The 13,548-nt window shown below is 37.7% G+C and overlaps 3 protein-coding genes across 3 annotated transcripts in view; 1 reads left to right on the forward strand and 2 right to left on the reverse strand.

Annotated features, from left to right (window-relative positions):
• Positions 1-13,548, reverse strand: part of LOC146510903 (stonustoxin subunit beta-like) — a 360,716-nt gene that overhangs the window by 53,329 nt on the left and 293,839 nt on the right. The window lies entirely within an intron of this gene.
• LOC146510906 (uncharacterized) lies at positions 4,912-10,267 on the reverse strand. Its single transcript, XM_085172868.1, has 5 exons — positions 10,184-10,267; positions 10,050-10,085; positions 8,777-9,296; positions 8,078-8,136; positions 4,912-5,755 (listed from the first exon to the last, which is right to left on the reverse strand). Exons 2-5 carry the CDS (start codon positions 10,069-10,071, stop codon positions 5,124-5,126), a joined length of 1,233 nt encoding a protein of 410 aa, XP_085028994.1. The 5' UTR covers positions 10,072-10,085; positions 10,184-10,267; the 3' UTR covers positions 4,912-5,123.
• LOC146510907 (GTPase IMAP family member 7-like) lies at positions 10,377-13,446 on the forward strand. Its single transcript, XM_085172874.1, has 2 exons — positions 10,377-10,446; positions 10,572-13,446. Exons 1-2 carry the CDS (start codon positions 10,419-10,421, stop codon positions 11,315-11,317), a joined length of 774 nt encoding a protein of 257 aa, XP_085029000.1. The 5' UTR covers positions 10,377-10,418; the 3' UTR covers positions 11,318-13,446.

A 13,548-nucleotide genomic window follows, 5' to 3' on the forward strand; every position in this document is an offset into this window, starting at 1 on the left:
CCAAGGACTGGATTTCCTGTATACCTGAGACATGGTTGAGGGCCGGTGAGTCCAGCGTTTTCACAGATCTCTTACCAGATGACTGCTGCTTTTTAAACTCTCCTCGAATATCAGGCAGAGGAGGAGGACTAGCGGTTGTTTTTAAGAAGCAGTATAAATGTAAACCACTGCCGTTTTCAGCATCACGTAGTAGCTTTGAACTGAGTATGTTTGAGCTAGGTTGCTCTCACACAGTGCTCTGTTCTGTGGTTTACAGACCCCCAAAATACAATAAGGACTTCTTAAATGACTTTTCTGATCTGTTGGCTGAAATTATGCCAAAATATGATCATGTCCTTATTGTTGGGGACTTCAATATTCACGTGTGCTGCCCTGACAAGCCAATGGCAAAGGACTTTTTAAATCTTATTGACTCTTTTAATCTTGTGCAACCTGTGTCTGTGCCTACACAAAAATATGGGCACACGTTGGATCTTGTTTTAACTCACAATTTACCTGTCTCTAACTTGGTTTGAGGTTTGTGATATTGTATGGTCGGATCATAAGCCTGTCTTGTTTGAGGTTTCCCTTCCTTGTACCAAAGTTAATCTTCCTCCTGTTGTTGTGAGGTGCTGTCACATTTTTAACCCTTCCTCTGCTGGTCAGTTCTCTATTGTTTTTTAATCAGAACTGCAGCCTTCCTGATTCCATATGTAATGATACAGAAGAGCGGTGGCCCCCTTTAAGCTTCGGCAAGTTAAAGCCAAATCTGAACCCTGGCTGAATGAAGACACCCGTGCTGCCAGAAGAAAGTGTAGGAGAGCTGGACGTAAATGGAAGAATGATCAACTTCAGGTGTCATACCAAATATTACAAAATTACTGGAATTCCTACCAGAAAACTGTAAAAGATGCTAAGAGGAAACATTTTGCTGCTATTATTCAGGCAAATTGTCGTAAGCCTCATGTCTTATTTAAGACTATTGACATGGTCCTTCATGCTCCACAGACTGTTGGTGTCGAGTCCTCTCAGGAAATTTGTGAAAACTTCCTACACTTCTTTATTGATAAAGTGCTATCTGTGAAAGCGCAGATTTCCCAGTCCGTTCTCGACCCTTCTATCCCTGTCCCTCTGTTGCTCTGCTGTCTTTGACAGGTTTGAGCCAGTTTCTTTGCACTGCCTGCAGGAGTTGGTTGCTCACCTGAAGCCCTCAGGTTCCCCTTATGATGCTCTCCCTCCTCGATTTTTCAAAGAGGTTTTTGTCACTATAGCATCAGTTGTACAATCTATTGTAAATAGTAGTCTGTCCTCTGGTGTTGTACCTGTCAATCTTCAAATCAACACGGTATTTTAGAGGTTTTCCAATCTGGTTTTAAAGCTCTACATAGTACCAAATCTGCCCTTTTAAGAGTGTTTAATGATGTGTTTGTAGCAATTGACTCAGGTGACTGCGTTATTATCGTGCTGTTAGATTTAACTGCTGCTTTTGATACAGTGGATAATAATATTTTAATCTCCCGGTTAGAGCAGTTGGTGGGTGTTAGGAGTACTGCACTGGAGTGGTTCAGATCTTATTTGGCAGAGCAAACTTTCTCTGTGAAACTTGGTTAGTTTGTATCCTCTGCTGCTTCTCTTCAATGTGGGGTCCCACAGGGTTCAGTTTTAGGCCCACTTCTTTTCTCCCTATGTCTCCTACCCCTTGGGTCTATTTTCAGGAAACATGGGATTTCCTTCCACTGCTATGCTGATGACTCCCAGATTTATTTCCCACTTAAAAAGATAAATGGCTTCTCAGTAGACCAGCTGCTCAGATGCCTTGATGAAATAAGGGCCTGGATGGCTTTGAACTTTTTACATTTTAATGAGCAGAAAACAGAAGTGCTGGTTTTTGGTGGCGCTTCTGAGGCCACTGCTATAGATCTTGGTTCGCTGGAACAGTATGTTAAACCAGTCATCACGAATCTGGGAGTTTAAATGGAGGCAGATCTTAAACTTGAAAGCCAGGTCAGAGCTGTTGTAAGATCTAGCTTTTTTTCATTTGAGGCAATTAGCCAAAATAAAGCCCATCTTATCAAAACAGCTTTTTGAGACATTAATCCATGCCTTTGTTACTTCTAGACTGGATTATTGTAATGCACTTTATTTTGGGGTTAGTAATGCGTCCATTAGGCGCCTGCAGGTTGGTTGAAATTAAACTTTTAACTGGAACAAAAAAGTCTGAGCACATTACCCCAATTTTAATTTCACTCCACTGGCTACCTGTACATTTTAGGATTGTTTTTATTTGTTTTTAAATCTCTTAATGGCCTGCCCACCCCCACCCCACCTTTCGGAGCTACTACAACCATATACACCTGCCCGTTCCCTTAGGTCCGCCAATCAGTAGCTCCTTAAGGTACCGAAAACTAAGTATAAATTTAAAGGTGACCGTGCTTTTGCTGTAGCTGCTCCAAAGTTGTGGAATGATCTGCCCTTGCACGTTAGGCAGGCCTCTTCTCTTTCTGAGTTTAAAAGTCTTCTTAAAACATATTTTTTTCCCTGAAGCCTTTGGCACTGATTAAAGGAGTAGACTCAATTTGTTTTAACATGTTTTAATTTATTTTAGTTATTTAGTTATTTATTTTATTTTATCTTATTTTTTAATTTTCTTTACTTATGCTATTAGCATGTACAAAACTCTGGTTTTATGTTAAAGTGCTTTATAAATAAAGGTGGTATGGTATGGTATGCAGCTGGATCTTCTGTTGGCTAAAAGAAAAACAAAGACAAAAATTGTACAATGTACGGAGAAACTCTAAAGCTATCAGGGTAGTTCAAATACTTAACCACAAGTATGTATTAGACTTAGACTTAACTTTATTGATCCCTTTGGGGTGCACCCTTGGGGTGATACATCAATGATGACAACCATAGATCAGATGCGCTACAGACCATATTAATGTTTTTTTTTCTTTAGAATGACAAATACTGTATAGAAAATCCCAAATATTCATGCCATTGAAAAATGTAATAAATTCTGCCTCATCACCGTTAGGATTATGTCTTTACACACTTTAGGAAATGACAAAGATACTGCACCTGTGATAGTTAAATATGTTATTATTTACAATTTCTGCTTTTAATTTCTTTATGATTTTCTTTATTATTTTTATTGAAATTTTTGATCTATCAGTATTTGTGCCATTTCACATTTCTGCGCACTTTTCCAAATATAAACTACATTGTTACATGTAAATCCAAGCCCATTATGTATTGATGATTTGAATCCTGGGTTGTGTGAAATCTCAGAAATGCACCCTAGACAAAGTGAATCTGTGAACTAAGATGTCGGTGTGTTAGATCATGTTGTGGTGATCCTTGGGTTGAGGGATGGCTGTTGGGTAGGATGAGTGCAAAATTAAAACCAATGGAAGATGGACAAGAAAAGTTCAAAGCCATCAGGTGCTTAGTTTAGAAAAAAGAGAAAAGAAGAGGAGGAGAAACGAGTAAAAGATGCAGGTAAGCAGATGTGTCATTGGATAATGGCAGGTCATCCTGAAACTATCAGAATCAGAATCAGAATACTTTATTAATCCCTAAGGAAATTATGTGCGTTACAGTTGCTCCAAGATGAAATGGTAAAAATAGTAACAGTAACAGACTAAACTCCAAACAATACATTATGTTACAGAATTTAATATTAATTAGTCGTTGTCAATTGTTGATTTGTCCTGTTCTCATTGTATGACGAATTATGATGGCTGTTTGGTAGCCGTTTGCATACTATGCATACTCTCTCTGTCTTCATATGTTTGTGTACAACAGCTTTATGTTAATGTACAATCCTTAATATGTTTTGTCTGTGTGTGTGTGTGTGTGGGGGGGGGGGGGGCAGAGGGAGTGTTCGCCCAGGGCGCCAAACAGGCTAGGACCGCCACTGGATCCACTGAACATATAACAGCTGTTCTTAAATAGCTCCATTGGCTCCCAATTCACCTCCGTGTCAATTTCAAGATCCTGCTTCTCACTTTCAAAGCGCTTCATAACCTTGCTCCTCCATATCTATCCAATCTTCTCCATACATACTCGCCCCTTCGTACACTCCGCTCTTCTTCAGCTTCCCTTCTGTCAGTTCCACCTGCTCGCCTGACTACCATTGGACTCAGAGCCTTTAGTTGTTCTGCCCGAGACTTTGGAATGCACTCCCACTTGCTCTACGGACCACACACCGTCTCACCACTTTTAAATCACTAGTCAAAACCCATCTATTTAGAATTGCATACACCTGATCTGTCTTAGGCCATTTTAACCTTGCTCAGTTTTTATACTTGCTTTTATACTTTTATGACTGTTTATGTCTAAATTTTATCTTACCATGTTTGCTATATATACATTTTTTCTTATGTTTTTTATGGTATTGCTTACGTGTTACTGTAAGGTGACCTTGAGGGCGCCTACAAATAAATTGTATTATTATTATTATTATTATTATATGTACTGATATATACATATAATAATTGTTGTATATATCTACAATTGGTTGTAGATATATATACTACAACCAAAATGTATGATACATTTTGGTTGTTTTTCCTCTAACCCCTTGTCTTATTCAGCAATTCAATACAACCAATTGTACCAGAACACATTAACAGTGGCAGAAAAAAGTAGAAGACTGACCCAGACATTTCACTAATTTGAGTCAACAACATTTATTGTGGCTTAGTTTATTATTTGCTGCAGTGCCTTTTTGATCTCTTTGAACACTGCCTTGCATAAACATCATATGCAAAAAGATTAGCTATCAAATGTTATTTTACTGGTTGACATTTTTTCTCTATATAATATATGGTGCATTTATTAACAAGCTTACAGATTTAGTGCATGTATATATGTACATATATATCTTTTTTAAATCAGATTTGTACATTTCAAAAGGTTCTTTATGTTTGCCCAAAGGCTTAAAAAACATATTCAGAGGCAAACAGTTGGCATGAAATTTGAGCATAAAACAGCATTAAAAAAAACATTACAGATAGCATATCATTAAATTATACAACAATAGTATGAACACCCAGCATTAGTATATTTCATTTATATTTACTACACTGCACAAACTGGTTCCAACTCGTCTCATGTAGACATTCACTTTATATTAGCTGCAGTTAACACAAACAGCAGCGTTGACCTGATAGTTCTTCGGTGGAAATAGGAAACATCCCTGGAAAATTCTTGATGAGTTCTGTGACTTGTTTAGAGTTGCTGGTGGTGTTCTTGAACACATGGTAACGATTGCTACAAGCGTCAATAATGCCCTTGAGGTGACTCCGTGTACTAATAAATTTATCTACACTGCCCTGCAAATCTTCTCCATGTGTAAACAGGATGATTGTGTTATTCCTGATCGTCCAGCCAAGCTTTTTCTCCAGCTTTGGTAATATTCCTCTCTCACCGTCTGTGAACCTGCCCAGCTGTATCACAAGTAATACCACGCAGTGCCGTGGCTGACAGTACTTCTTACACTCCAATACTTGTGCCTGGTTTACATGTTCCTCATCGTAAAAGAAGTCTGGGGTGTCGACCACTCTAAAATGTTTTCCAAAGATCTCTACTATTTTCTCCTCACACTTGGTGGTCACTGGTACTGGGCTTGGTTGAGATGTAAAATGCTGATTTGCATAACTGTTGTGTTTTCCAGCATTCACGATGGTGTTTGCTGAGGCACTCTTTCCAGTTCCAGTGCTACCCAGCAGAATGATGTTAAATATATCTTCACTTCCATCAGAGGCACTCTGAACTGGAATATAGTGTTAGAACAAATAATTAGTTATTTTATCTACAGTTACCAGCAGTTTCTCAAAACAGTGTCAGACATTACCGTATTTTCACGACCATAAGACGCACCGTACTAAAAGGCGCAGTCTCAGTTATGTGTGCCATTACTGTATTTAACACACACATAAGGTGCACCTGATTATAGGGCGCATACAAGTATGCGTATTTAAAAATAAAGCAGGAGCAAAACTGAGTTTAGTACTCACATCTATATTACTGGTAATTGTCATCAATCAAACCCATCGAAGTCCTCATCCTCTGTGTCTGAATTGAACAGCTGCGCTAAATCTCCATCAAACATTCCAGGGTCACGTTCTTCACCGTCAGAGTCACTTTCCGTGCCGTGCGGCTCCTCGGAACTGATGCCGGCTATTGCAAAAGCTCGAACAACAGTGCAAGCATACATGTTAGCCCAAGCATCGACAATCCATTCGCAAATTGTGGCGTAACTCGCCCGGCGCTGCCTTCCACTCTTAGTGAAACCGTGGTCTCCATTGGTCATCCATCGCTCATCCATCGCTCATCCATCGCTCCCACGCCGCTCGCAGCCTTACTTTGAACGGCCGGTTCCTTTGTCAGGTCTCCTGAATGACAGCAAGGTCACAGTTCATTTGCTTCACTTGTTTTTTCACATCGGCTGTGAGATGCATAGAGTCACAGATCAACAGCGATGGTGATGCGTGGGAAAAACCACCTGGTCTCCTTACAGCCACTCTTTCATCATTTCCTCATCCATCCAGCCCTTTTCATTTGCCTTAATGATGACTCCTGCTGGAAACTTCTCTTTAGGCAAAGTCTTTCTCTTAAAAATCACCATAGGCAGCAGTTTCTGTCCATTAGCATGGCAGCCAAGCACAACAGTAAAAGAAGGCTTTTCGTGCCCCGTTGTGCAGATCGCTACTGTGCTGGTCCCCTTCACAGTGTGACTCACCGGGATGTCGAAAGTGAGCGGCACCTCGTCCATGTCAGTGATGTGGCTGGGCTGGATGTGTTTGTTGCCGATGTGTTTGCTGCAGTAGGAGCAGAAGATGGCCAGCTTTTCATTATAATCCGCTGGAAGTTGCTGCACTACCGTAGTCCTGGTCCGGATGGGAAAATGGCACCGTTTCATGAAACGAAAGCACCAAGACGGACCTCCTTGGAAATGTTCAATTTTCATTTCTTCTGCTAGCAAAACTGCTTTTAGTCGAATGGTGAAGTCGAAACGCTTCTTCCACTCGATCTTTGCTCGATGATCCACTGCTCGAGTCTTTCCTCCAACTCGGGCCACCTCGCCTTATGTCTGCGGAAACTCAGCTGCGTCTTCTTGACCTGTCGGAGCTCGTTTTCCAGCTTCCTCCACTTGCGAACCATCAATTCATTAATCTTAAATTCTCTCGCGGCTGCTCGATTTCCATGTTCCTCTGCGTAGCTGATGGCCTTCAGTTTAAACTTTGCTTCATAAGCATAACAACGATGTTCTGCATAACGCACATACCTGTTCTTTTATACAAGTATGTGCGATTGTATATACAATCAACGCCCACACTTCACCCTTTAGCGTTCTCATGGTGTTCTCTACTACATCCTCCTTACAACACACACAGAGTGCACTGCACTATAGGGTGCGCCGCACTTTTTGAAGAAAATCTAAGACTTTTATGTGTGCCTTATGGTCGTGAAAATACGGTAAGTGAGGAGCTATGGTGTCTGAGCTTTAAGCTACCTCTGAATTATTTTATTAATAAATGGATACTGCAAAAATTATATCATGGAATAATCCCATTTTCTTTCTCACTTCATTTTATAAATTTTCTAATTCACATATTTGTTACAGTTTATCATTTAAACAGCTTTATTTTATTAACTCTTTATTGTCCTTAAATGACTAACACCGATCCTGTCAAATATCCTTAAAGTTTCAGAATGTCTTAGATGCATATTTGCTAATGAACTTACTGGTCTTAAATTCACTTTTGAAGGATTTAAATTTAGTCACATCTGCAAAATGTTTCATCACACAATGTCACTGTAACATTTAAATTGTGCAATTGCAATGCAATTATGCATTCAATTCAGGTATTGCAACACTCCGGCATAAGGTTGTGCAAGTAGTTCTGCTCATTTGTCTATGACAACTAAAAGATCAAACTTTGATGACACGTGTCTTTAAGTATAGTAAATGGATTGTCTGGTTAACTTGGTGTATATATATTTTTTCACTTTTTTCTTGTTTGTAATTTCATATGTGAATAACCACAAAAAAGTGAGTCCCCCAACAGATATATATAAATAAGAAACTTACATTTGTTCTCATGGTTATACAGAGGGGACCTTTTGTTCCTGGCACATTTGTTATTAGTACTGTAAGTCAAAACAAATGACAACAAAGAAATTATAAAATATCACAAATATCACCCTCTCCACAATAAACAAAAACGCTATGGACAGGGAATTTTTGCAGGGAACATTTTTACATACCTTTATAGCAGTGAATAATAAATGTCATTACCAAAAGTGCACCTACCAGCATAATAAATCTTATATGCATATCCACACTTTCTCCCGATAAAACTCATCTGGTCAACAGTTTAATTGAATTCCCTAGAGGCCTTAAAAATTAGGCTTCACCTTCAAAGTTTTAATCTAAAGGGCTGAATTTGTTAATGCAATGTTAAGAAAAAACTACACAAATGTTCAAAAAATGTATTCTCACAATGTACCTAATGCTTCTTACAACTAACTTAAGAGTATGTGGGAACAAAAATGTGTTATGCAACTATTTGTGTAAAAAAAAAAAGCATAAATGCCACTTAGGAGCAATATTCAAGAACTGTAAAAACATATGGACAATGATCTTACTGCTTAGTGGAGTGCTTTTGTTCACGCAGACACAGTGACAGAGAACAAGGTGAAGCAAAGACATTGTGTTACTAGAGATTAACAGACGCTTTTAGACAGAATTATTTGTGACACAAAGAAAGAAACAAAATACAATTTTTACCTTTTACGTTTCAGTTCAGCTTTCCTTCTGTCCACAACCTTTTTACTGTAGTCTGTGTCTTGACACTGGAATGGTTCATGGCTTTCACATATGGAGTAACAATAATCAGCAAATTCGTTCATTTCTAGAGACAACTGATGGTTCTCCAAGCAAAGGATTATACTGGAGTTTTCGTTGTTTTCTATGATGGTTAGTAATTGTTGTTTGACTGGTTTATTAAAGAATTCTGTAAACCTAGAGATCTGATGTCTTATTTCGTCATGGTTTTCTGTTGCCACTATGAACAGATGAATTCCAGAATCAGAATGTGCCATGAGGTCAATAATCAGCTGGTCTGGATAGGGACAATCATCTTTGAAGAAATCAGGAATGATGATGATTCTTAATAACTCATTCTCTCCAATGACCAAGTCGTTCTCCATTTCAACAAAATTATTGTTATTGAGGAATGCACATCCAATCTTGTTCATTAAGTCACGCTTTGTTCCAAACAGAGTGATAGTAAACTTCACAGGGTTTTCTGCAGAAATGAAGTTTCAAACTCTTAGTATTCTTAGGAATCATCAAGAATCATAAATGTGCCAAAGGACACTTACTCCCAAACACAGATGCAGACTGTCTACACACACAAATTGATGACTTGAAAACAATACTGCCAACCTTGTTGTAGCTATTGACAATGGCATTAAAGTGTGAATTTTAAATCAAGTACTTGCTATTGGAAGGTCTTCTGATCATTACTTTCAGCTCAAAAGCGGTTACTAGAGTCCAAAAATGAGCACAAACTCAATAAATCTAAATAAAAATTTAAAACAGAAATTGTGATAAAAATATTTTTTGTAAGTTCTTACTCGTTTTGTTACGTTGGCAACCCAATGAAAATAATAAAATGAAAATAAAATTACCTAGTTACATCATGGTGTCATCTGAAGTGCTAATGCTGATGTAAAACCTTTCTACTTCATTTGATTATACTTATTTTCCCCAAAGACAGTAATAATAAACAAGCAACAGTCAAGAAAAATATTTATCAAGTTAAAGCTTTAGCTGCAAATAAATACTCAAAATTAATTAAGCTAAAATTAAATAAAAAATTTTTCAAGTTAAATTTTTATTGAAATCAGTTCCAAACCAATATTCAAAGTTCCCGTTTTTGTATATAAAGTATTCAAATAATTTAATGTTCAGCATGTTTAGCATTAAACAACATTTTATAAATGTGGTGAACATTAATTTAAAGAATAATACAAAAATAAGTAAATCAATTACTTACGTTGATGACTGGAAGAACTCATCTTGACAGCTGATTCTGTGAATAAAGAATTTCAAAAAATTATTTTGTGATGTTTTATATTAACACAAAATGTATAAATATGATGACCCTTGACAAGACATAATGCAACTTACATGGAGTCTTGACAAAACTAATCTCAACACCTGCTTAATGATTAACTGAGAGTGTTCAAGTTTCAGCTATTTCTAAAAGAGCTTTGAGACTCATGCAGATATATACTGAGGGAACAGGTCCGCCTCCAAGATGGGCGGAGTGCTATCATCTGCTTCGCAGTGAAATAGTAAATTGTAAAATAGTGGAATTAAATGCTCTTCATTTCATTCCTGAAAAAGCCACAATCAGACCAACATGGGCAAAAGCCAATCAATCCCAGAAGGTGAAGTTGGATCTTTTTTTTAAGCTTCCTTTTCAGACAGCTGTGAATAATAATAATTGTTAGCTATCTGTTAAATGGAACTCTTGTCATATTCCGTGGAATTTAAAATCAATTTCTCTCTGCAGGTCCTCCTCTGAGGATTGTTATGATTGGCAAAACTGGTGTTGGAAAGAGTGCTGTTGGCAATACCATCGTGGGTAGAAAGTCTTTTCTGTCTGAAGTGAGTCCAGAGTCAGTGACAGAGACCTGTGAATCAGATCGAATTTCAGAATGCTCCAGAAAGATCACTGTGATTGATACACCAGGCATTCTGGATACATCCAAAAGTGCAGATGCCATAAAGGAAGAGATTGCAAAATGTATCCACATGTCCTCTCCTGGGCCTCATGTCTTCCTACTGGTCCTTCAGATCGGCAGGTTCACAAAGGAAGAACAAAACTGCGTGGATGCCTTGGAAAAGCTGTTTGGACCTAAGGCATCAAGTTACATGATTGTCCTGTTCACTCATGGTGACAAATTGACTCAAGATGGAATGACCATACAAAATTATTTGAATAGAAGTGACAAGAAACTCAAAGCCTTGTTAAACAGGTGCGGTGAAAGGTATCATGTCTTTAATAATAATGATCAGAGCAGATCTCAGGTGGTTGAGTTGATCAAAAAGGTTGATCAAATGGTTCAGCTAAATAAAGGAACATACTACACTGATGAAATGTTGAAGAAAGCAGAGGAGATTCTGAAACAGAGTGATGACAAAAAAGAAACAGCTTTAACTCACAGCATGACCTTCATGTTTCAGCTGCTTCAAAGAATCTTGTTGTTTCAGGCCATACTGGCTAATGAACAAGACAGTGATCACTCCTCTGACTGAAACATGGGGGATTAATGTAAATTTACTTCAGATCTTTAACTGAGTTAATTCAGTCACAACTGCTTTCTATAAAAATGTATGAAAAAAATATTTATATTCATCAGTTTATCAGTTGTCATGATCACATATGAAATATTCTATATAGAATGTGATTTTATTAATTAAAAAAAATTGTCATGGGAGTATTTCTGTCTGTAACTTCCTGTGAGAAGCTTGCATATAAACATGTACACCTTACAAGTTTCCTGTTTCTGGTTTAAAATCTAACGTGTCAAGAGCAATTAAGGGAAATGCAACTTCTCTGTATGCCAGTAGTTAAAATCACGATATAAATCCATTTGCATGGTATTGATTAGTGAATATGCTATCCAGTACTGCTTTATGTAAATGTATGAAGCCATTATTAATAAACTTTCTATTCTGTTTTCTATCCACTGTTCAAAGTCACTGTCTATGGCTTAGATAAAATTCAACCGAAAGATCTATCTATCTATCTATCTATCTATCTATCTATCTATCTATCTATCTATCTATCTATCTATCTATCTATCTATCTATCTATCTATCTATCCTACTGTAGCCTCTTTTACGGTACCAGTGAGATACCGTTTGGTCTTTTTTTTCGTAAATAACGTCAACAAAGTAACATGTGTGATTAATAAATTGGTATACTACCGTTTATTCACGCTGGGTCACTGTAAGCCCACTTCAAGGTAATAAACTGCAATATATTTACCGGTAACTTGCCTTTATCACGCATTATCAGTACCGTGTTCTTATAGTCGGTCATTTACTGTTTGACGCGTCATAATTTAATGTACTATCAGGAAACAGTAACATACTGTAAGAGACTGGAGGGTTTCAAAAAAAATTTACAAAAAAAAAAATATATGAACATACACACACACACACAAAATATAATTAATGTGCTTCACACCACTTTTTATTTCAGTTCTGTTTTTTCTCTGCAGAAATACACATTTCCAAAATCAGCAGCTAAAAAGAACTGAAAACATATTTTCATTGAGGAAGCACTTGTTTTTACTAAACTTCTTTTTACTGAACCATGTAATACATGTATTTTCTCAGATGGTTCTACAAACAATAATGATATTATGTCATATCCATATCATGACAGACAACATATGCTCAAGTGTTGAGTTTTCTTAGTTATATTTTGTAGGGTCTTAAAGCTACACTGTGAAGTGCCTTGGCATTCATTTTGTTGCCATGTCACCATGCAAATAAACTGAATTGAAATGAATAGAATATCAAGCCCCATGCCTTTTTCTATACTGTGTCCAAAATACTGGCTCACACCACCAAATCAATGCACAAAGCAGGGTCCACAAGGACATGGATGAGCATGTGTGGTGTGAAGGAACTTGACTGACCTGCACCCTGACCTTGCTTTGTGGACTGAGTTCATTAGTGATGTGTCAGTCGCGAACGAAACAGCTCTTTGAAGTGCACCATAAGCTCCTTATTGGAAGCCATGGCTTTTTTTTCTCTTTCTCTCACTTTCTTTTTCCTTCACTCCGCACGCGAGCATTGTGCTTGCGCTGAGCAGAGGGGGGAGGGGCGGTAGATACACTCACAGTAGCACAGGAACAGAGTGGGAGGGAAAGAGAGAAAAAGAGAGCCAGGGACAACAATGTCATATCAGGAAGGTATAGTAATCATCCACAACTATTTCAGTTGACGATGATAAAGGATTCAGAAAGTTTATTCATGCAGTGGATCCTATGTATGCAATTCCAAGCAGGAAAACACTCCCAAAGAATCATCCAAGGCCTATATGACAGAGAATGTGCATCTTCTTTTTGTTTTGCATATTTTAATTTATATTTAATTGTGTTGTGGTTTGCAGTGTTTTGTGTTATTTCAGTTTTTGTACCTGTTTTGCAGTTTGTGTTTGTGTTGGAGTTCCCAACACTAGAGTCATTGACTTGTATGGTGAGCCAATACATGTGACAATTAAAGTGTAAGTAGCTGAAATACTTTTTAACAAACGGGTAAAATAAGGGAAAAAAACCCAAAACTGTTGCACTCAAAAAAATCTATTGGACAGAGACCACTTCTTGCAAATGGTGAGAGAGCTTGTCTTCATTGTTGTTTGCATTGTGTAAATGTCCAGAAAGCATGGGCCACGCATCGCCTGTGGAGACAAAGGTAACAACATATTCTTCACTTAAATTATACAAGAAACTCACTATAAATGGCAAAAACAG

Source organism: Neolamprologus multifasciatus, chromosome 9 (genome assembly GCF_963576455.1).
Source record: "Neolamprologus multifasciatus chromosome 9, fNeoMul1.2, whole genome shotgun sequence".
NCBI classification, from domain to species: domain Eukaryota; kingdom Metazoa; phylum Chordata; class Actinopteri; order Cichliformes; family Cichlidae; genus Neolamprologus; species Neolamprologus multifasciatus.